Raw genomic sequence first — 25,632 nt, forward strand, 5'->3', positions numbered from 1 at the left:
TAACCTTTTGTGGTTGATTATACATATGGGATCATATTTAAGAGAACTCAGTATTTTTATTATCTAATATAGAAGAAATCATATATGTTAAATAGTTCTTGTAAAATATCCCAAAGAAGGAATAAAAGAAATAACAATGCTAGGTAGCATTCAAATATTGTTTTAACATTTGCAAAGCACTTTACAGATATTTTATCCTTACAAGAACTTTGGAAAATAAGTAAGTGCTATTATTACTCCCATTTTATAGATGAGAAAATTGAAACAGAAAGACATTAAGTGACTTGTCTAGGGCACACAGCTTATCAGTGTTTGAACTTAGGTCTTGCTGGATCTTGATCCAGATGGATATTTCATTCTATTTTCCTTAACAATGACCAGCATTATTTATTTTACCTAAGTGACAGCATCAAAACTTGCCATACTGGCTGTATTTTAATAATAAGAGTGTTAGACTGTAGTTGTGGTAACAACAACAATAATAATAACTCATTAATATTTTGGATTGTTACAACAACCCTATGAGGTATGGCATACAAATATCTTCATTTTATATATGAGGAAATAGAGTGTCAGGGAAATTAAAAACATTTTCTTAAACTCACAAGTGGTGAAATTTACTTGAAACTAGGTCCACTGATTACAAATCCAGGGTCTTTATCATTATCCCACATTGTCCAGGTTTATCTAAGAAACTTAATAGGCTTAAGAGGGAAAATACTGGGGCAAAGCTAGGTGGCTCAGTAGACTGAGCCAGGCCTAGAGACAGGAGGTACTGGATTCAAATATAATTTCAGACACTCCTAGCTGTGGGACCCTGGTCAAGTTACCTAACCCTGTTGCACAGCCCTTACTGCTCTTCTGCCTTTGAACCAATATGCAAGATTAATACTAAGAAGGAAGATAAGATTTTTTTTTAAATGAGGGAAAGTATTGGCCAGATGTATTTTAAATATTTATAACCGTTTTAAGAAATGTCAATATCAGACTTTTCAAAGTGTGGGGTATCTGCAATGTTTACATGTTGCTCTGTTATGCAAAAGGAAGTCTAGGAGAACAATTAGAAATAACTAGTGGGTTGCTTGCAACTTTCATGGTATCTCCTGCCACCTAGAGGTAGGGATGGGTAAAAGAGACCTAAAGGGAAAGGAGGGCTTTGATAGTAACAACCTTTGAATAATAGCAATTAAATCCTATTTAGGTCAGTCAAGTAACTACATAACTACACTGATTAGATAGGGCAAAAGTGTGTCATAACTCAAGTAGCATTAAAAAATTTTATTTCTGGCCAAATAGTTTATTTAGATTTTTAAAAATAATTAGATCTGATATGATTAAAACTTTTGAGAATCCACAATTTCATTGGTATAGATATTCCCTCTTTCAATTCAGATTGCAACCCTACTGTAATTTAGTAAATGATCTGAAAAAACATCTCATTCTGTAGTCAGTCTATGGATGAGTCTCTCCAAAGTTTGCAAAACTCATCCTTAGATAACAGATATGTAATGGATCAATAGACTTATATTCGACTTATATTTCCTGTCAAGATTTGAATTTTACTGGTATGACCTTAAAAATAAAAGAAGTCATCACCATACCAAGATTAGGCAATGGAGTAATAATACTTTAGAGGAAGAAATCTCATATATTTATATGTTTAATATGTTATTAAAGTAATCCAACTAAAGTCATTGTTCATTAAGTTCCTTTTATATACAAACTGCTCTGCTAGATAGCCAAAGATGACAGTTCTTGTTCTCAAAGATCTTATGCTCTAATATGAAGTACATGACAAACACAGATAAGTATGTTATAAGGTAGCATATGAGTCTACACAGTATTGTAAAAGATGGCAGAGTTAAATTGCATCAAAAAATGAGAGGTTTTGTGGAGATGTTGGTCTATGTTGGGCTTCGAAGGAGGAATTTAAACAAGCAGACATGAAGAGGGAATATGATCTAGGAATGGAGTATATATAGCATGTATACCAAGATGAAAAAGAGTAGGATGAGATGAAGTAGCAGATAGTACTCCAGTTTGGCCGGGACATCAAGCATGTGAAGCAGAGTAAAGAGATATAAACCTGGAAAAATTGTGAAGGGCCACAAATATCAGATTATGAATTTGTTTATTCTTTAGACTGTGGATTCTTAACCTGGATCATATAAACTTGTTATTTTGATAACTTTCTGTATAATTAGGTTTCATTGTAATCCTAAGTAGTTTAGCTCTTTAAAAACATTATAAAAGCAAAAAGTGAATAGGTTTTTCTGCCTATTAGATTAGAGACTGCCAAAGAGGGCTATGACATACCCAGAAAAGGTTAAGAACCTCTGTGTTAGATAATGAGTAGCTTTGGTGAGTGTTATCATCAGATTTTGGTATAGGAAGACTTTTGGTTATATGCTATGAAGAATTAGAGGAGGGGACATTGGATGCTGTTATTGTAGAGCAGGTGTGATTAGACTTCTGACTAATGTAGTAGATAGTATGTTTAATGAAAAGGGGACACATGAAAGATATTGTATAAATAGAAGGCAAATGACTGACAAAAAAGATAACTTTATTAAGCAAGTATAGGTGTGAACATTGATTTTTTTTTCTCTCATTTTCAAGATGATTGTTACTAGTCCTTCAGAAAATGGACAAGTGCTTCACGTAATTCCATCCACTCAGACAGGAATGGCACAAGTTATTATTCCTCAGGGGCAGCTCCTGGATGTTACCAGTCATCAGGGTGAGTAATATGAATAGTATTTGGGGGACTTGAGAATATTTTTATGATCAAGCATATATTTCAGAAAATCATCTCAGTGAAGTCAGTATTAAAATTGACTTCTTCAGGTAGGATTGTGAATATTAATTAACTAGATAAAGCTGCTTGGCCCAAATAAATTTCAAGTTCATTTTCCAACCCCTGTCTAGGTTAGCTGTCTATTTCAGTTTGGAATTCTGTGAAGCTGGTTGACTCCTGCTTCCTCCCCAAAGGACCAGTGAGCATAAAATAAATTCTTTTTCATAATAACAGTAGTAATATTAATAATAATGCTAATAAGACATAGAGCTAACAGCTACTGGAGGAGTTATGCATTTGTTTCTAGATGGATATTTCTATATGAGCATGTTACTCATACCTTTTCCCTCCACTGTTCTGGTTTTCTCTCTGATCCTTTCACTTTCTATTCTCTTTTATCATCTGGTTGCTGAAAGAGGCTTCATGTTCTTCCTCTTTTACTTATGTTCCTCCTTTGCATTTTCTCAATTCTTCCTTTTAGATCCGTTTCATTACTCTTCCTTGTTTTCACTAATGTTTTTAATTAAAGATTTTTTCAATTAGTAAGCATTTTTTCTTTTGCTTCCAATTTCATGTTTTTCTACTTCACGAGTCCTGTCCCTTCTAACATTATAGCTCTATTTCTTTGCTACTTTAATAATATTTTATGGTAGAGTGGCATTATGATAACATTACTGTTAATTCATAATTTAGGCTAACAGTCACTATACACTTTATGAAGGGAACTTTTTTAAAAATTTTAAATAAATATTTTATTCTGGGTAATTGGTTACTTTTTCAAGTTACTTTTAGATATGTTCTCTTTCATGTCTGTCCTCAAAATGAAGCGGCTTTTTAAAGGGTTTAACTTAAGACAAAAAATACATACATACAATAAATTCCAGCTTATGAATATTCTTTTTTAATTAATTAAGAATATTTTTCCATGGTTACATACTTCATGTTTTTTCCCTCCCCTCTTCCCTCCCCCCTCCTGGAGGCAACAAGCAATTCCACTGGGTTATACATGTATCAATGTTCAAAATCTATTTCTTTATTATTAACATTTGCAGTAGAGTGATCATTTAAAGTCCAAATCCCCAGTCATATATTTATTGAACCATATGATCAATCATATGTTTATGAAGGGAACTTTTAAAAAGTAAGATATTATGAACAAATTTATGTACAAAAATGTACACTTTTAAGTATTATTATGATACTGTGAAATGATAGTTGCCACAGCTATTTCTGCATTTTCTTTGTTTCTGTCTTGGTTTCTTTGTTTAAACCCTAAAACCTAAGTATGAAATAATAGTATTGTAAATTTTAAAACAAATCATTTTAGAAAATTCTCAACAAAAAATTTTTAGTTTTGCCACCTTTATCTTAGCTACAATTCTTGCTTTTCCAAAAGAGAGAAAAATTAGTTATTGACATTCCCATGATGTTATTAAACAAGATTATTTTGTTGTTGTTTTTGTTATTAAGATGCTTCAGAAGAGAATCCCACTGATGGACACTTACAGACTATAGCAGTGGCTGCTATAGCAGACAATACCAATAGTTATATTCTTCATCCACAAGCGTCCCTCTCCTTGCCTAAAAGGACAACTAGGTAGGTCATTAGGGAAACAAGAAATCATTTAACACCATGGACATCTCCAAATTATTTTTATTTTAAGATAACCTACTATATAAAACTTTAGTAATTGATTTATTATTAAATGTATGTCTTGATTTATTTTAAAGATATTCAAGAAAACAATAAAACTATTTCAGAAGGTACAGATGCCCATGGCTTTATTTTTTATAATTGACGCTTGTCTATTTTCTATTAAGAAAGTATATTAGTTGATTATTATAAACTTTCAAAAAGAAGAGTTACTCATTTCTTACACCATTGCTTGTATTACTCTATAAGACTTTTGTAGTCTATATCCTTTTGTTTTTGTTTTCTCAAATAGTTTTCTTATTAATAGAATCATTCTTGTTTTTATCCCTTCTATCAAAATATAACACTGATTTGAAAAATTAGATTGGGTTCTCTTAATACTTATGAAATAAAATAAATGTTTTATTAGCTAATTTGCACTAAATAATAATTATAGGAGCTAGATATGTAACTGATTTTGTCAAGACTATAAGTTGTATTAAAGAAGAATATTCTGTCAAGCTTAATATTTAGGGAGGTAAAGAAAGATATCAGCAATCTTAAAATATGTAACTTAATATCAATTATAAATGACTACTACAATAAACCCTGTAAATAACCTGTAAAATTATCTTATACAGTTTATTTTTATAATGATTTATACAACTTCATCTGTTGTTTTAGTGTTTTGTACTCTGTCAAAACAACATAAAAATTTAAATATTTTTCTCCTTGTCATTAATGTGTGTGTTGTCCTTTCAGAATAGCTGAAGACCCTTTTCCCGTCCCTCTACAACCGCATACTCCTACATGGGCTAATCGTCTAAGGAACTGTGAGGTAGGTTGAAAACCATCCTAACCTAAATTTAGAAATTATTCTGATGACATTACTGTCAAAGCATACTTTTTCTCTTTACATATAGGTTCTATGTAAAATATTTTGTTTGTAACAAAATAAACTTGTTCTGATCTATGTTTTCTTCAAAATGGATTGTAAGTGCTCTGAGAGGAAGGACATTTTGGGTCCCAGGTAACCTATCTCATTGTTATAAATCACCTCTTCTTCTTTGAATCTCTTTCCTCTCATAGTTTCTGTGATCCTGTAATCTACTGATTTTCACTGAATTTCTGAATTAAAAGGAACCATCTAGTCCAACTCATACTGAAATGGACATCATTACATTACACATATCCAAATGGACATACCACCCTTGCTGGAAGAGCTCCACTGAAAGGGAATCTAAAACAAGCTATCCTACTTTGGAATAGCTCTAGTGATTAGATTCTTGCATCAAACTTAAATTCCCTTCTTTGCAAATTTTAATCATTAATCCTAGTTCTGTCTTCTAGGTCCAGATAGAACAAATATGATTCCTCTTCCATATGACTGTCTTTTAAGTACTTGAAGAAAACTGTCATGTCCTCACTACAACTTCTCTCTTCTCCAGACTATACATTCCAGTTACTTACCTGAAACTCATATGGGAAAGGCTCAAAGCCCTTAACAATTCTGAGTGGCCTTCTATAGATGTTTTTCACATTATCAATACTTCTAAAACATGGACTCAGGACATAATCTTCTTGGTGTTGTCAGGCCAATATACAGTATAACTGAAACCTTCTAGGTTTTGGAAAATTTGACTCTCAGTATAAGACACATTAGGTTTTATGACTGCTATTTCACACTGTTGATTCAGACTTAAAAATCCTTTTCAGATGAATTGTTGGCTAACCATGCCTCCTCTGGCTTATACTTGTAAAATTGATTTCCTAAGCCTAAGGGCAAAATTTTACATTTTTCTTTATACAATTTTACTTCCCCAGATTTAGACCAGTATTCTAGCCTGCTCAAGTATCTTTTTGGAACATAGCTAGGTCATCCAGTATGTTAATTACCCATCCTAACTTTGTGTTTGCAGATTTCATAAAAATGCTAAGTCATTGATTAAAATATTAAATAGTATAGAATCAGTAAAGCTCTCTGGGAAATTTCACTAGAGAGCTTTCAAGTGACATAGAAGTATTAATGACTGCTTTTTTGAGTCCATCCATTCAATCACTTTTCTAAAATTTGGTAGACTACATCTATGGTATTCCCTTGATCTACCAAGTTCATAATTCTGTCAAAAAAGTAAAAGTAAATGAGTTTACTAATACATGACCTTTTCTCAAGAATCTGTGATAGTTGTGAATCCTTTTCTGGATATTCATGAATCCTCTTAATACAGTTAAGAATTTTCCCAGGAACAAAATCAAACTCACTGCCCCATAATTTTATTTTCATCTCTTTTATAAAAATAAGGATAATGTATACTTTTCTCCAAATCTGTGGTACTTTTCCTATTAGTCATAACCTTTCAAATATCAGTGACTTATAAAACATCACAGCCTCATCCACCAGATCTTTACTTCTCTAAGATCTTTCCTTTCTCCTTCATCTAGGCCATGTGACTAGAATTTATCAAAAGCAGCTAGCTAGTCATCCTCTTTATTATCACAGGGATCAACTTCATATTAGATATTTTTATCCTCTTATTTCTCATACAAGGGTTATCTTTTGGGGAATAAAAACCAGATGTAAAATAAGAATTAAGTAGCTATGTCTTCTTTCTGTTGCCAGTTATACTTGTCCCCCATAACATCCATCATGTCCAGTTCTTTCTTGAATTCACTTTCCTATTATAGCTTAAAATTTAATAAGATTATGCCATGCTTTCAAATTTATCATCTGTAACCTTTCATGGCTTCCTTCCTCCACACATAGCTTTAAGTTGGGAGAGCCTTAGCAGGTGGAGTTAAGATCATAGAGTAGAAAAAGTACAGCCCAGTTTGCCCACTAGACCTTCTTTACAACCATCTAGAAAACACACCATACTGAAATCTGATTGGCAGATGTAAGAAAAAAAATTATGAGTCATTTTTCTAGCCCAGGTCATCTTTAGGAGACTGAGAATTCTGCAGATGCTGGGGGTGAAGTTTGGTGTCCAAGATGAGAGTACCCAGGGACTAATACAGAGAGCCAAGACTGTGCAATGAAGCAAGACGAGGTCTCAGGGGAGCTCTAAAGTAGTACAGGTTGCAAAGGCTGGTGCCATCTGGTAGCTTTGTCATTTGCTATCTAGTTCTGGATCATAGATCCAGGGCAGAATAACCTGTACCTAGGAGTGACAGTTATACTCACAGTTAAGGGCATTAGATGATACTGAACAAGGAAAATGTTCAGAAGCAAATAGTAGCCATGTGGCTTTAATCAAAATAGCAGAACAGGGATTCCATTCTAGCTTCCAGCCCAGGGTGAAGTCCAATAACCAGGGCAAGAATCCCAAACCAAAGGATTAAGGATTACATTTAATTTAGTTACAATGACAGAACCTCCCACTGAGATAATAGTGGCTGAGTCCAGTAACAGTTTACTCAAATTTCCAAACTTAGAATTTTTGGACAAGACAGAAGTCTTTTTAAAATATATACATTTTTAAAATTTTCCCCCATGGTAACAGGATTGATGTTATCTCTCTTCTCCCCCCACCCCCTGGAGTTGACAAGCAATTCCACTAGGTTATATTATCACTCAAAATCTATTTCCATATGATTTATTTTTGTAATAGAGGAATCTCTTAAAATCAAAACCCCAAATTATATACCCATATAAATAAGTGATGAATCATATGGTTTTTTTTCTGCATTTCTACTCCAATAGTTCTTTCTCTAAATATGTATAGGTAGCATTCTTTCTCATAAGGCCCTCAGAATTATCCTGGATCATTGCATTGCTTTTAGTAGCAAAGTCTATTACACTTGATCATCCCACAGTGTTTCAGTTACTGTCTATAATGTTCTCCTGGTTCTGCTCATTTCACTCTGTATCAATTCATGTAGGCAAGACAGAAGTCTTGCTGAGACCCAAACCTTGGTCAAGAACTTGAAAAGCAAACCAGGAGAACAATGAACAGATTTTGCCCTACATCATATCACTTTAGGAGTACTAAAAACTTGCAGGTCTCCTGCCTGATCAATCCTTGAGATCCTGAAATAACATAATACTCAATATTCCAAGAGAACAACAGAAGGATTCAAGAGGACAGAAGCTCAGCCCAGATATTCTCCCTCAGATATGCATAGAACTTAGCCCTATGATAAAGTAAAAAATAAAAAAATAGGTTGGAAAGGGGCAGCTAGGTAGTGGATCAGTGGTGTAGAGACAGAAGGTCCTAGGTTCAAATTTGGCCTCATATACTTCCTAGCTATGTGACCCTGGTCAAGTTACTTGACCCCACTTGCCTAGCTCTTACTGCTCTTCCGCCTTGGAACCATACTTAGGATTGATTCTGAGATGGAAGGTGAGGGTTTAAAAAAAGTAGGCTGGAGGAATGAGCAAACAAAAAAGAATCCCACCACAACAAGCTATTGTAGCAGTGAGTAAACAGAAGACACAAACCCAAAAGAAGAGAGAATGATGTGAAAATATAAGCAAAGGCTCAAAGAAAAATGAAGTTTGGGCACAAGTCCAATTGAAATTCCTAGAAGAGATAAAAGAAGAGTTTAAAAAAAGAGCTAATAAAATCATTTTAACAACAAAATAAAAGTGATAGAGAAAATCAGTGAGAACTCCATTAGAAAGCTATGGAAAGAGGATTAATAGCTTGAAATAAGGTACAAAATCTTACCTAAAAAATAGATTCTTGAATATTCAAATGAACCAGAGAGAAACTAAAGGTGCCATAAGACTTTAAGAAATAGTAAAATAAGAAATATTTTAAAAGATTGAAAATATACATATGTAAGCTATCTCATGGTAAAAAAAAAGACAATCAGAAAACAGATTGAGGAAAGAGAATTTAATAATCAAATCATTGAACTTTTAGAAAGCCACAACTGAAAAAAAAACAGGGCCTAAATAATGTATTTCATGAAATCATTAAAGAAAACAGTCAGATCTCTTGGAACATAAGGTCAGAATAGAAATTTAAAGAATTTACTCATTTATCTCCTGAAAAAATCCCCCAAATCCAGAGCTTCTAGGGCAGAGAAAATATTGCAAAAAACCAGAAGAGAATTAAATGGCACTAAGATATCATACTGTAGTCAAGATTGCACACAATTTAGCATTTAAAATGTGGAGAGCTTAGATTATGGTATTCTAGAAGAAAGGAGGGAAAAGTATTTATTAAGCACCTAAAATATGCCAGGCACTATGCTAAGTGTTTCACAATTGATCTTCACTACAACTCTGGGAGATAGTTTTAGTGTTTAGGAAACTCAAGACAGATAAATGTTAAGAGACTTGTAAGGAGTCAGTCACAGCTAGTATCTGAGGCTAGATGTAAACTCAGATCCTCCTAACTCTAGGTCTAGCATTCTATTCATTGTGCCAAAGGTAGCTAGAAGGCAAAAGATCTAGTCTTATAACCAAGAATAACTTACCAGAAAAAATGAATAATCATACAAGAGGGGAAAATGGATCTTTAATGAAACATAGAAATTCCCAGAATTCCTAATGAAAAAGACTAGCCCTAAATAGGAAATTTGACATGCAGACATTAAGTCAAGAGAAGCCTAAAAAGGTAAACATGAATGAGCAATTATAAGGGACTAAAGAAGGTTAAACTCTTTATGTTATTATAGAGAGAGATGATACATTTATTCACTCAGAATTCCAGAATCCTTAGGGGTTATAGAAATTATCAAATTGGACAGAAGGCTTGGGATTCTTTTGTCTTGATGATCTTAAAAGAATGGAAAGAGAGAGGAAGAAAATACACTTTAGGAAAGGGGGAAAATGGCAAAAATTATCTCATATTACTGGGGTAGATAAGTAGAAGTCTATAGAAAAAGGAGAAGAAGGTTGAGGGAAGGCAAGTTTTGAATTCCACTATTATCAGAACTGGTCAAAAGAGGGGAGATCTCTCTCTCTTTCTCTCTCTCTCTCTCTCTCTCTCTCTCTCTCTCTCTCTCTCTCTCTCTCTCTCTCTCTTTTCCTCTCTTCTCTTCCCTCCCTTCCTCCCCCCCCAAAAGGAAACATAATAGAAAGAATTGAAAGAAACAGGAGATAAGAGAGGGATAAGTCAGAAGCAAAATTCTTAAAGAGGGAGGAGGAAACAAAGAGAAGGATGGAAAGAAATACAGAATCAACAGTCATGAATGTGAATGGGATGAACTTAATTAACCATAAAATGGAAAAGGATAACAGAATAGACTAAAAACCAGAATTTTACAATATGCTCTGTACAAGAAACACACTTAAAACATTAAGATACTAAGCTAAAATAAGGAGATGGAACAGAATCTATTATACTTCAACTGTAGTAAAAAAAAAAAGGCAGGGTTAACAACCATGACCATCAGTAGCAAAAATAAACCCAATTAAAAGAGAAATATGAAAAATATATTTTTGCTAAAAGTACTAGAGTTAGAGTTAATATCAATACTGATCAATACAAACATAAACATATATACCAAATGGCATAACATCTAAATTGAGAGAGAACTATAGACAAAAATTCCTAATGAATATTGTTTTAAGATTTTAAAATAGGGGGCAGCTTGGTAGCTCAGTGGATTGAGAGTCAAGTCTAGAGGCAGGAGGTCCTAGGTTCAAATCTGGCCTCAGACATTTCCTAGATGTGTGACCCTGGGCAAGTCACTTGACCCCCATTGCCTAGCCCTTACTACTCTTCTGCCTTGGAGCCAATACACAGTATTGATTCTAAGACAGAAGGAAAGAATTTTTTTAAAAAAGACACTTAAAAGCATAGGAATAAACAGAGCTTTCTTTAATGTGTGATATCTATCTGAAACTAAGAGCTATTATCTGTAATAGATATAGATCAGTAATATCACAGGTAAAATAAGGATATCCATTATCCTCATTACTATTCAAATAGTGCTAGAAATTTTAACTATAGCAAGAAAGTGAGAAAAAGAAATTGAAGGAATAAGAATAGGCAGAAGGAAAAAAAAGCGACTTTTTACTTAAGAGAACCCGTGAGAGTTTATTAAAAACCTGAAAGAATTAACTACTTCAACAAAGGTGTGGAATATAAAATAAATGCACACAAATTATCACTATTTTTGCCAACTATATTACCAGCAAAATCTAGTGAGAAATTATAGGAGAAATTCTATTTAGAATAAATACAAACACCATAAAATACTTGGGAATCTGCTTGCAAAGACACAGCCAGGAACTACATGAACACAGTTACAAAATACCTTTTATGCAAATAAAGACATCTAAATAATTGAAGAAATACTCATTGTTCATGGTTAAGCTGAGCCAGTATATTAAGAATGTTATTGCTGTCTAAGTTAATTGAGGAGCAAGAGCAATAAAGGGACACATGGGAGAGTGCTAGTGTCTCCAACAGTAAAAAAGAACTTCAAAAGAGTAGAAGGGTTTTTTTTTTGAGGGGGGAAAAATAAGGAATTTTTTTCCTCAAATTATCGCAATCTCTTCAGTCATCATTTCCCCTAATAATTGCATCTATGTTACTTTCAATTATTTTGTCATTACAGAAGGAGCTTCCATAAATATTTTCATATGTTCACAGCTTTTTACACTCTTAGAATTTCTTCATGTTCCTATCAACATTTAATTTGATCATCTTAACTAGTTTGTTTCTCAGGATCAGGACTGTATTTGGCTAGATTAGGCAAGCAGACATAATCTGTTTCAAGGACTATATTCTTTCCAAAACCAAATCTTTCCAGCTTGGTCATACCCAGTGGAAGTTTTGTTCTAATACCATAACCCCTCAGGAATGCAGGATTACCTCCATATTATGATGACTATTAAAGTAAGGCTTTTACAGAATATTTATGCTCTTCTAAACCATTGTTTTCCCACCAGAAACTATGTTTGGATTATATGTCTGCTCTGGCTTAGATCTACTGCTTGCCTTAGGCAGGTATCTGGGGACCCAATGAGTGCCTTGCAATCAGGTAGCTTCAGAGCAAACGATAGGGTAGAGGATGATTTGTTCTGCTAGAGGATCTAATGTTAAGCTACTCCTTAGTGTTAAAATTTCCATAAAAGAACAAATGGAAAATATTTTAAATAACTCCCAATAATTGCTTTAATTACAGCTTCAATGGTGGTATATTTACACTTTTTCCTCTTTTATGGTGGTATAGTCACCCTTTTATTGCTAGTGATTTGGTTTTCTTTTCTCTCTTTTTTAATCAGCTTATGAATGGTTTGTCAATTTTGTTGATTTTTTCCTAAAATTAACTCTTAGATGTATTTATTAATTCAATGATTTTCTTACATTGCTTTATTGATCTCACCTTTAGTTTTTTATAATTTATAATTTGATGCTTAGTTGGGAATTTTTATTTTGTTCTTTCTCTAGTTTATTTTAAATTGCATTTTCAATTTATTGGTCTTTTCTTTCTTTATCAATATAAGCATTTAGAAATATAAATTTTTCTCTAATTACTGCTATAGGTTTTGGTATATTGTCTCATTATCATTCTCTTTAGTGAGAAAATAAAATTGAAGAAAAATACAAAAAATTTAAATAAAATGTTTTTTAGTTTACAGAGCATCCAAATCAAATTTTCCAATAACTTTAATGTTTCTTCCTTATCAGAAAGTTTTGTACTTGCATCTTCAGAATTTTTGCTGAGTTTCCTACCTATAGCATTTTATTCTTTTCAATTCTACCTATATTTACTTTGAACTCTTTGAAATCTGCTTTTCCCACATCTAGAGTGCATGTTAGATTATACCCAGTTTCCCTTTCCATCTTTATCACAGACTCAAGAAAGGAGAGGTCAGGTACTCCCACAGGTTCCTATTTCTACCAGTTTGTTGATGAGAATCACATCTATAATAGAATTCCCCTTCTTTTGATCCTTACACATTTTGAAGAATAAAATTTCTAAAACAAAACTCATTTTCCTTCAACACCATCCCTCCTTCTAATTCCTCTTTGTTAAGGGTACCAGCATTCTTCCAGTAACTTCATTTCTCAGCTTCAGGATCATCCTTGACTCTTTACCTATCACTTCTCATTTATCCCAAGGCTGAATTATAAAAGTCCTCTGACATTTAAAGCCCTTCACAACTTGGCCCATTCCTATCTTTTCCAATCTCACTCTTTACTCCTCTCCAAACATCCTATGTTCCAGTCCTGCTTTCTGTTCCTTGCCCACAACATTCTTTCTTTAGACTGTCCCCCATGCCTAGAATGTTGTGCCTTTCCCTCAGTCTCTTGGCTTTCCTAGTTTTCTTCAAGAATCAGCTTAAATCCCACCATATTTGGGAAGCGTTTCTCAGGCCTTCCCTTTCCCCATATTTATGCCCTCCTTATTAAAATGTTAGCTCCTTGAGAGCCAGGGCAGTTTTTTTGTTGTTTTTTTTGTATCTCCAGCACTTGTCTGCCACACAGAAAGTGCTCATTAAATGCTTATTGACTGACTGAATATAGACTGACTCTCCCTTACTCTCCACATCCAGTAATTTGCTAAGTCTTATCTATCCTACCTCCACTACATCTCTCACATTTGACCCTTTCTTTCTCCAGGCTCTCCTGTCCTACCTGGTCTCTATACAGCTACCAAATTCTTTTCCCTAAAGCACAAGTCTGATCTTCTTTGTTCAAGAAGTTTTGCTGGATCCCTGTTATTCCCACAATAAATGCTTCTCTATCATTTAAAGCACTTTGCAATCTGACTTCAATTCATCTTCCCAGATTGATTTTACATTACTCTCCTCCCCACAATCCACATTCCAGCCCAGTTGTTCTTCACATGTGATGATCAATCTTGTGCCTTTGCACCAGCCATCCTTCACTTTTGGAATACTCGACTTCCTCACCTCTCTCTCTGAGAATCTTCAGCTCCCCACCAAGTGTAGCTAATGTGTCACTTCTCTGAGCTCTTTCTTGATTTCCCAGCAGTTAATGCTCTCCCAATCCCCATTATTTTTCATATTAACTCCAAGTACATGTTTCTTCTGGTTTTGTGGTTGTTCTTTGTATTCCCAATGCCTGGCCTAGTTCTTTGTATATGGAAGGTATTTAATGTTAATTTAATAAATGTTTGTTAAATTGAAGTGAATTGCTTTCTACTTCAATTTAACAAATGAATTATGTCATCTTTGCAAATGAGTTTATAATCTAAACTCATGTTTACTTTAACTTTCATATCTGTTTACCAAGTGCTTGCTAGTTGAGGTATTTTTCTAAGTTCATTCAGTCTCCTCAGGAAATGGTAATGTGTGATCTCTTTCATCCATTTTCCATTTTGAAGGTATCAGAAGTTTATTAAATAGGCCAGTTGGAGTGGACTCATTTATGTACCATATTTTTTCATTTTGTGTGATTTATTTTTTTAATATTGATTTTTATCTTTGCTTTAAAACATCAATCCTCAGACTACATAGATAATAGACTTGGAAATTACTTCTACTTCATTAATGAGATGTTTTCTTTCTATTATATCATTTTGGGTGGTTTAATTTATTTTGCTTCTTCAATGAGAAAGGAATATATGATGCAAATATATGTATACACTCACACACATACACACACACACATATATATATACACATATATATATATGACTTCTGCATAATATCTAGGCCAAGCCTTATTTCTTATTCTTGAACCATGTTTTCTATTCATTTAAATAAAACCTTTATGCTTTTTGTTTTACCAACATTTTCCAGTCCCCCTTACTCCAAACAAAAAAATACTCCCTTCTGTAGCAAGAAAAAACAGTTGATAAAAGCAGTGTAAAGCAGCTAATTAGCTCAGTGGATAGAGAGCCAGGCACAGAGATCCTGGGTTCAAATCTAATCTAACCTCAGAAACTATCTAGCTGTGATCATGGGCAAGTCACTTAACCCCAGTTGGCTAGCCCTTACTGGTCTTCTGCTTTGGAACTGATATTTAGTATGGATTCTAAGACAGAAGGTAAGGGTTGTTTTTTTTTAAGGAAGGAAAGAAGGAAGGAATCATATCACAGTGACTACAGCTGAAAGTACATGCAATATTCTTTACTTAGAGTCCACAAATTCTCTACCAAAAGGAAGTGCATATGACCCAATTATTCTCTGGAATATAATGGTGAGGCACCAGGAATGTTAAAATATAACCTAAATGGTTTGTGGGTACACACTGGGTTGAAGGAGAGACAGGACCAACCAGGATAGGGAGACCAGGGTTCACTGTTTTAACTGACACAGGAATGGCAGTTGGCCCAACGGTCACCCAGTTCACCCTAGGCCAGGGTCTATGGAACCAGCAGGCAAAGGTAAAAGTTTATACAGTTTAATTGAGGGTAACTAAATAAAGGATGGAATAGGGAATTCTACACTTGAAACCCTAAGGGCAAACCATAGGGGGCAGGGAAGGACTTGACTACACTATTCTATTGACCTAAGCCAGGCAGGGCCCAAAGGAAGCAGTACTGAAGTCACAGGGAAAGCTTCTTCAAACCTGGTTCCAGCCAGGTTTGGTCAGCTCAGCTAAAGGGGCAATTGGGGTCTGTCGGTAATCCAAGGATGGTCACAGGATGCCAAGAGCCAAGGTGATCCAAGGTACCCAGGTAGGGAGAGAGAGTTTGCAATGCTGTCCACCAGATCCCAAACCCCTTCTCCACTTGGTGCAGCTCTGCAGGTCTTGTCCACTGCTGAAAGCCTCCACATCTCAGGATCCCAGGGAATCTGGATGCAGCTTTTCCCTAACTCTGAGATCTCCCAGGGTTAGCAACAGTTATGTCCAACCACTAATGGAGTCCCTCTCAGAGCACAAGCCCTACTTCCTGCTCCTTCATTCCATCTTGGAATCCTCCAGCCTTTCCTGCTAGGTCCAACACTATTACTAAATTAATTGCTAAATAAACCCTCACAACAGTTGCTAAGATTAGTCATTACATTTAATCTTAATTATGATGCTTTTTAATGCTGAAATGTTTTTTACTGTCCTCCCTATGCCAAATTTTGCATCATAGTCATTCACTATTAAAGTATATAATGACTTAACTGAGAGGATTTTGGCAAATACTTAAAAATTTCTATGCTTTTCGTTTTTTGCAATAGGTCTTGATGCATAAAACTGTGCTTATCTTAATGGTATACTATAAATATTAAAAATGATAAAGGCTGGTATAATAATATATATTAGTATTTTAATTAAAGCCATGTTGATAGATAAAATCATTAGACCACGCGCTTGTAAGCATTCAAAACTGCCGCCACCATACTGCCTCCTAGCCAAGTTCCTACTCGCCAAAGAAGAGAGAGCTTACTGGCAAAAGAGACCACTCCCTCCTAACCCACGAGATTTAAGCTCTCCCCTGCGTCAAGACGTCGGAAACGGAAACCCTTTTGGACCATGTTGGATCACGGGAAATGTAGTTTTATACATTTCCCAGATTCACTTGTTACAATACTTCTCAGTGAATTGAGAGCCAAGCCTAGAGATGGGAGGTCCTGGATTCAAATGTGACCTCAGACACTTAATTGTGTAAAGTTTTCAGGATTTTTTTATGTTGCTGTAATATGTAGTTGGTAAAAAGAAGTCATAGTTTCTATAGTTTGAATTAAACATTGGTTATACTATCAGTTTATAAAACTTTTTCTTTATTTCCCCACATAGTTCTGATTGTATTCCCTATTTCTGAATTCATCACTCAGGTAAAATCTAATTAAAACTCTAGTACTCTCAGCTGTTGTCCATACATAACAATTCATACAGGCACAATTATATTTTCATCTTCCTGTTTTTTAATAACTGTTTTAGTAAGATGTCAGCCAGAACAAAACTTGCAATACATATATACATATATATCTTCATTATTTTTTCCCTTCTACAGTAAAATTGAAGAAATATCACTGGCAGTTTGTTAAAATGGAATCAGAGTAATTTTTTTGCAGAGGGAAATTTTTGCTATAGGTTAGAAGGATAGCCACAGCAAGATCTGTGCCAGTGCCTATATATTTGTTAAATATATTTCCCCAAATTAAAACAATAATTTGACAGTAGAGGAGCTAAACCTCTATCTCACACTAGTCTACATTCCCACTCTTGTCATCTATGGAAGAAAAGATTGTATAGTCTTGCAGCGCCATATACTTCACTTTAGAGTAATCCTTGGTTTTTTTCTAGAAGAATAGTCTTCTGAATGAATTTTTGAATAGGCCTTTTTCTAGAATCTGGGTATAGACATTGTTCTCTGGCTAAACCTGGGATTCATTGTCTCAGGAGGAAAATAATCAGTTTGTTTTTAAATTGTTTCTTGTCAGTGACATGATTTTATACTACTCAGAGACAAGGTCCCATAATGTCCACTTGCTTCTCTTTGCTTGAATAAATTAAAATGTCATTAAATCTAGAGTATGAGCAGCTATGTACTAAAGTGTATTTGCTTTTAGTTTTAAAAAGCTACTATTCCCTGAGTTAGGCTACTATTTTTAGTGTTCCATATCCACTGTATTTTCTTATTTAATCATTGAGTGTTCTTTTTTCTCTAAGCAATACACATTTATTGAGTGCCCACTATGGGTCAGGCAATAAGCTAAATACTTTATAATACAAAATAATATTTTGGTTATGCCACAACCTAAAAAGGTTATTTAAGTGTTAAAATTTCAAAATATGTCAGTTTTTCTTTTGCAGTAAAGCAAGTGTTCTTTTTTTTTTTTTAATACTTTTCTTATTTAACCTCTAAACCATGCAGAAAATTGGAGATTCATACCGTGGTTATTGTGTGAGTGAGACAGAATTAGAAAGTGTACTCACACTTCACAAGCAGCAGACACAGAGTGTATGGGGGACACGTCAATCTCCAAGCCCAGCAAAACCTGCTACACGCTTAATGTGGAAGTCCCAGTATGTTCCATATGATGGAATCCCTTTTGTCAATGCAGGTAAATTTGAAAAGTATTTTTAATACTCTGTTTTCTATAGGCAGTTAGGTTTTCCTGAGACTGTACATTTTCACTTTGGCAGATGGCAATTAAGTAGAGGGTTTTTTGCCCGTTCTGGTTCTATTTTATTAACACGATGAACTGATGGTTCAAAACCTTGCCTACCAATGTAGATGGACAACTCTTTAGTAATTTGTAGTCTCAGTGTGCTTTATGAGAGGTTAAATAACTTTCCCAGGAGTACATTACCATGATGTATCAAAGTTGGAATTTGAATCAAGATCTTCCTGACACCACGGCTGGCTTTCTCTTTTCATTAATCTGTGCTGCCTCTCATCATCAGAATGTGGGTAGATTTAAATAAAAGTTAAGCCAAAAAGAAAACTGTAAGTAAATTAACTTTTTCATTTAGAAATAACCCATTTCTTACTCCAGGAGTGGGGAGGGAAAAAGGGAGAGAAAGAACATGAATCATGTAACCATGGAAAAATATTCAAAATTAAATAAATAATTGATTGATTAAAAAAAAAAAGAAATAATTTATTTTTAACCCAAATCAATAATGTTTCTTAAAATTTGAAAAGCAGAAAAGAAAAATGAGGAGTTTTCTCAGCAATATTCCTTGATATAAATTAATATTTCAAAAGAATTATGATTTCATCAGCATAGCTATTTCTTTTCCTGATGCAGATCAAACTCTTCAGCGGTTTATAAATGATTTTCATGAGCCCTCTAATGATATGTAATTCTCTGGTTGACCTCTCCTTGATGTTTTTCCTTCCTGGTATGATTTTCTGTCCCAGTGTTTCACTGGTATTTTATTTAGGTGCTCATTGCTACCCCATGTTACAGTGAGGCATCAGAATAGGCCTTTAGTATAAAAAATAAGTAATAGAGGAGTATTATTATTTAAAGCAATGTACATCTCTAATTTTTTTGCTAGAAATTGTTGTGACACAAGAGAAATGATCATAAAATAGTTGAATTGCTATCTTGGGGCCATAATATAAAAGTTAGATAATATTCTACTATTTCACATTGCATCAGCATTTAGAGGACTACTGATGCTTCTGTTGAATCTCAGAATATCTCTAGCTCACATCTCTGAACCATATGTTATCACCACAGTTTGTAGGAATGTGGTTTGATATTATCTAGAAAGATTCACTTTAGGACAAAGCAGGACTTAAAAGAATCATGTTATGGGCAGTGGTGTATTGTGGAAGTTTCATACCCAATTTATGGAGTCTGAGATGCAATGTTGAGAGGATTAGATTCACTTGAAGCATTAGAGGTTGTGTAAGACTCACTCAAACTTTTCCTTTACAAGAACATTAATCCCAGAGTACTTTTCCAGGGTGGCCATAGACCATGATGATTTCTTTGAGCCGGCCTCCATTATAGGATAGTGGGCTTATAATTTAAGTAGGCCATAGCACAGATTGATATTCCTGCCAAAGGCACAAGCTAATTCATTACTCCCTGGAGGCTGCCATTATATTGGTTTATCAGCATAACCAATTGAAATACAATATTTTACATTCTGTTATAAACTAACATAATACCAAGTAACAGTTAATAAAAGAAAAGGATATGGTAATCTTTTAACTTGTTTAAATGTGTTTTAATGCAGTTCTCCTAAGGTCAGCTCCCACTTCTAAACTAATTTTCTATAGTTTGAGAATATTACCTCTGCCTCTGTAGCCGGCATCATATAGAACTGGTTGCCAGAAGCTGATATCCCTTGAAGAATGAATTGTGTGATTCTATTACTCAAAGAATGGCAGAGACTTTAATACTTTGGGGGACAATGTTACTCAAATGTGACTTTGCACAGAATAGACAGTTTTTTCCATTTCTAATAGACCAACTTCTTCAGAGATGGTGGAGAGAGGATGCTTGGCAAGTTGGTTCCCCAAAGAGTTTAGGATTCCTATAATAATTCTTAGAGATCTGAGTTTCCCTGCTGAATTTTTTCCCAAATTATTTCACTCTCAGAAGGCATTATTTCTTTAAATGAATATTTTTAATTGATATATTGCTTTTGATATGACAGAAGCAACCCAATAATTCTCTCATGTATATTTCCTGAAGATATTTAAGCAAAACCAACTAATAGTAGGATTACTGGTTTTATGGTTTACTGATTGTTAATAGTAAGAAAGGATGTGGTTTTTAAATTTAATTATTTGGTACCAACATCGTTTGTTTTCTTGGTTTTATTGTCTTTTTTTCACATTGTTGTAATTAGTCATTGTGTATATTATTCCTTGGGTTTTACTTCCATTTCTCTGAGTTACTTTATACAAGTGTCTTTATGTTTATTTGGTCTTACTTATCAAATCTTACAACAAATAATACTCCATTACATTCACATGCCACAATTTATTCGGTCATTGCTCAACCATTGGACATGTATTTTGTTTCTAGCTTTTTATAATTATAAATAATACTTCTATGAATATTTTTGTACAGATAGGCCTTTTTGCTGCCATTAATCTCTGTGAAATATAAACCTGGTAGTATGGGGTCTCTGGGTCAAAAGGTATGAACCTTTTAATAACTTTTCTTACATAATGCATAATTATTCTTTATAATGTCCTCTCTGTTCCCTCAGAAAGTCTCCTTCCCAAGGAAAAAATGACCTCTGTAAACCAGGTTTCTTGAAATGGGGCTTTTGATAACATTTAAAAAAATTAAAACCTCTTACATCTCCCTGCCACACCAATACACACTTTCCTATCCTAAGGGATATATAAGAATAATGGTTTTTTTGAACTGAAAGAGACCTTAGAGGTTATATGATATAAATTACGTTCTCATAGGAGAAATTAAGAATTTGGTGTTAAGAAAGATCTGGTTTTGATTCCTGCTTCTAGTATATATTAGCTGTGAAAACATGGGTAAAGTCCTTATCCTCTCTGGACCTAGATTTCCTTTCTTCAGAAGAAGGGTTGGGAAGATCAAATGATGTATTTAAAGTTATTAGTAAATATATAAGTGTTATGTCAATGTCAGTTATTTTTATTATATGTAATTATGATAAATAAAAAGATCATCTCTGGAAATAAAATAGTATATTCAGTGAAATAGAATATTCAGTCAAAAAGTTTAGACTTTATAAGAAGTTTTTACAGTTGTTTTTAACAGGTTAGCTATTGCTGAAAGTATCATGATTATAAACAGAATGAACAAAAAGATTCTTCCATTTTAAAGGCATGTATCTGATCTGCTTTATGATATATTTTAGTTAAAGTAAATTGGAGCCAAAACGCATTAACCTGAACAAGATTCAGATTGTGTTCCCAACTAATTTGGTTGGGCATCCACCACTATCCTTTCTCCCTAAAGTGATAATTATGGAAAAGAGTCATTACCATTGACAATTTAGTTTTTCAACTTAGTGGCTAGAACAGATGGATACTTGAATTAATGACATAATAGTTGGTATCTGTCCATAGGGAGCAGAGCCATAGTGATGGAATGTCAGTATGGGCCAAGGAGGAAAGGTTTCCAGGCCAAAAAAACTGGTGAGCAGGAAAGCACCTCCTCCTGTCAGCTCTACAAAGCCACTTGTCCAGCACGGTAAGCTTCAGCTAGATTAGGACCCCATATAACAGGGAGCATACTGATATGATTAGAAGAGTAAAAAGACTGAGAATCAGAAGAATTAAACACGTTTTTCTAAATGTTATTTTGTTATTTTTGTTCAGGAATTGAAAGTGTTCTCATAGGCCAGTAAAAGGGAAAGAGAAAAAACAGAACGAATTAGTAGTTGAAATTTTGTAGGGTTTCATAATATTTTATATTAGCATCAAATCTCATATCATAAAATATTTTAAAGATACCATTCAGTTTATAAGGATTTTCGTATTTAACTGATGGCATTAATTTTAGGCAATATATTTAAATCTCAAAGGAAATTTTAAAAAATATTTTAGATGTCAAAAGGTATAAAAATGTAAACTTCTGTATATTTTTCAATGCTTTGGATTCAAGTCTAACATAGAAAAACACCTCTATAAGTGAGCAAATACTTTTTTTCTCCATAAGTCAACAAATGTTTACTATTTGCTTAACTCATTGCTAGACCCTGATAAATGTGAAAGTGTAAGATGACATCCATATCCATGAGGAACTCATACAGTTGTTGAAGAAGCAAAGAACACATAGGAAACAATTTGAGAACAAGTCAAGTACATTTGTAATATGCATGAAAGAATATGGTGTTAGCTGGAATTCTTAGGGAACACTTCACAGATGTTATATAGGCCTTGAAGGACAAGATTTGGAGAAGAGCCAGGGGTGTAAAAACAAACATTAACAGCACAAAAGTGGAATGAACATGCTTTGTTGCAGGGACCATACAAAGAGGCCAAAGCAAGAAGTAGAAGTAAGGCTAAGTCACATGGGATCAGGTTATGGAGGATTTTGTATGCCTGACTGGGGCTCTGATTGGATCAGAGTCAAAAAAAGCATTGTAGATTTATGAACAAGAGGGTGTGATCTGATGAAACAAAATATCAATCACTTTTTCTCATGCAGGATGACTTTATGTAGGGCTTTCCTGGAAATACAAATAGCTAATATATTATTAAAGTAATAACATAAAAACCATGAGAGGTTGTTTGTAGTAGTAGTAGTAAAGAAGAAGACTAGATCCCACATATATTTCAAAAGCTGCACAGATTATGGGCTAAGTGGCTGAAGTAGCCAGCAGAAATAATCCTTATTAGGGATTTGTGAAATTTTATGGTCTTAGTTGTGAAGTGTTATACACTGATAAATAACCTTTCATGCTTAATTTCTTTTTTTATGAAGCTCTTAAAAGGTATGATGGGTGCTCATGTATATATAGATATATGCATAAACATACACATAAGTGGATATTGTACCTAAAGTTGGTATGGTGTATAATTTCCTGGGAATAAATTACCATCATACTTTCATTTTTATAGGATTTACATTAAAAAGGTACAGAAATTTCCTGATTATCGAGTTTCTACTGACCCCAAAATTGATAGAAAAATCATAAGAATGGAACAGGAGAAATCCTTTAACATGCTAAAGAAGAATTTGATAGATGCTGGAGGAGTTATCAGGTATGAGTTTCATACTCTCACTTGACATTTTCAGTTTATCAGCTAATAATTGTTCAAATCCCTCTGCAAGTTAATGTTCAAGGAGATCAGTTTCTTATCAGTTTTTTCAAACTCGTTTAAAAAAATGGAAATAACTTAGTGTACTCTTTGCTAAGGGTTAAGATAATTTTTTTGTGTGTGTCATTTTTGGAATTTATTGATGGCTTGAACAAACAATTTTACAAACCTAAACTTTTTTTCAAAATGATCTAGTCAAAGTTCCAGTGACCAGATTAAAAAATCCCAATTTGATTTTACTGATGATAACCAAAAATAGAAAAAAAGGAAATTTTGATGATTGAGTTTAAATAGGTTATTCTACTATTTTATTAACAGCAATTTTACCTGACAACAATTTGATAGCAGCTAACTGCAATAAGATATGAGCTTAACATAACACTTTGCCCTCACCCTTTGTGCTTTAGATATTAAATAAGAAACAGAGTGTTAGTCTTATATCTAAATTTTCGCTTTTGTTAGCTTAGGCCAGGTTTGATTGTTGTTTTGTAACCATGGAATATCCTACTTTCATGTGGCATTTAAAAGATTTAGTTACATGGGAAATGAGCAGAATGGACTCTTCTTTTGATCCAATGTGTGTGATACTGTAAGTAGTTTTCATTTCATCAAGTTACCATTGCAAACATGTAGTATAAAAAAAAATTTTAAATACTATCCTTCAAAGTGAGTTCATTTGCCTAGGGGCTACTTTCTGCATTGCCATACAAGAGACCTGTGTTTGATTTCCAGTTGATTCTCTTGCTCATTGGGCCAACAGGAGCTGGGAGTGCTGTGGAGGCAGTGTTGTTGAGCCCCTGTGAGGGAAGAGTATCCCATATAGCTCAACAGGCTCTGAATCACATCCACTCTTTGGATGAAAGGATGGTAGGTGCAATGCAGAAGCTTAATTGGGGTGAAATGGAGGGTAAATGGGATTATACCCATTTCAGAATGTGATGGTTGACATTATCTTTCTATTGTGAGGTAAAATTCCAAACATATGGAATGTAATATAAAATCACTTTTGTGTAATTCTTTGATCCCCACTACCACTTCAATTTTAGGTCTATAAAGGTTTATAAAGGTTTTTGTTTGATTGGGATTCAATGACAGAAGCTGGAGAGAGCATATATAATAATTTGGTATAATTTGTTTTACCATGTAGTTTTTGCCTTACTAGACTCCTTTTTTTGATAGTTTCAGTAGAAATTATTTCTTAAATTTCTGCTTCATACCTTAATTTAAAATTTTTCCTCTTTATTAGGTGGTATGTACAGTTGCCCACCCAAAAGGCTCATCAGTATCATGAACTAGAAACATCTTGCCTCCCTCCTTCTCCTTCCCCTCTCCCTGTGTCTTCACTTGAGGATGAGGAAGATACAGTTCGGGATGAGAACTGTACTTTATCCTCACGTCTACATCCACAAGTAGCAGATAAAATCAGAGAGCTGGTATCTCAGGGAATAGAGCAAGTCTATGCAGTGAGGAAACAACTAAGGTACAGTAGAAATAAAATACTGGCTTAAAGTTTAGTGTTCAGCATCTGTTTCTTCTTCCCATTTACATAGCTACAACTCTAGTCTGAGTCCTCATCACCTTGTGCCTGGACTACAGTTGTAGATTCCTAATTGTTCACCAATACATCCTCATGTAAATGCTAGAATCATCTTACTAAGACCATTAAATCTGACCTCTTAGATCCCTGTTCAAAACTTCATTGGTTTCCTATTGCTTATAGGGTAATAGGCAAACTCCTTAGCTTCACTTTTAAGGCCCTTTACAAGTAACTTGGTTCCCACCTACCTCTCTAACATTATTTCATGTTATTCCTCTTCACGAATCTATATAACAGTAAAATGGACTTGTAGGTCATTTCTGTAACTCAGTGTTCCATCTTCTGCTTCCATGTGTTCTTTCTAGCCATTCTCATGCCTCGAAGATTCTCCCTCCTCAACTCCACCTCCCAGGTTCCTCGTCTTCCTTCATGGCTCAACTAGGCATCATTCCTTATTATAACATTCCCTGGATTGCTCTCTGGTTGTTAGTGATTTTTCCCTCTTAAATTTTCCTTTTTTTTTTTTTTAAACTTAACTGAATACATATTGTATCTCTTCAACAGAATGGGAGCTCCATGAGGGCAGGGACTGTTTTGTTAATATACTTGTATTCTTGGTACCTAACTCTT

The 25,632-nt window shown here is 34.1% G+C and overlaps 1 protein-coding gene across 2 annotated transcripts in view; it reads left to right on the top strand.

Annotated features, from left to right (window-relative positions):
* The window catches only part of CARF (calcium responsive transcription factor), a 41,667-nt gene that overhangs the window by 6,421 nt on the left and 9,614 nt on the right, over positions 1-25,632 (top strand). For both annotated transcript variants that reach the window (XM_044667475.1, XM_044667476.1), the window contains 7 exons: positions 2,620-2,740; positions 4,268-4,394; positions 5,193-5,268; positions 18,117-18,306; positions 21,768-21,891; positions 23,265-23,408; positions 24,712-24,945. In XM_044667475.1, the coding sequence (XP_044523410.1) occupies positions 2,620-2,740; positions 4,268-4,394; positions 5,193-5,268; positions 18,117-18,306; positions 21,768-21,891; positions 23,265-23,408; positions 24,712-24,945 (1,016 nt within the window). Of the gene's footprint in view, positions 1-2,619; positions 2,741-4,267; positions 4,395-5,192; positions 5,269-18,116; positions 18,307-21,767; positions 21,892-23,264; positions 23,409-24,711; positions 24,946-25,632 lie in introns of those variants that run through there.

Source organism: Gracilinanus agilis, chromosome 3 (assembly GCF_016433145.1).
Source record: "Gracilinanus agilis isolate LMUSP501 chromosome 3, AgileGrace, whole genome shotgun sequence".
NCBI lineage: Eukaryota > Metazoa > Chordata > Mammalia > Didelphimorphia > Didelphidae > Gracilinanus > Gracilinanus agilis.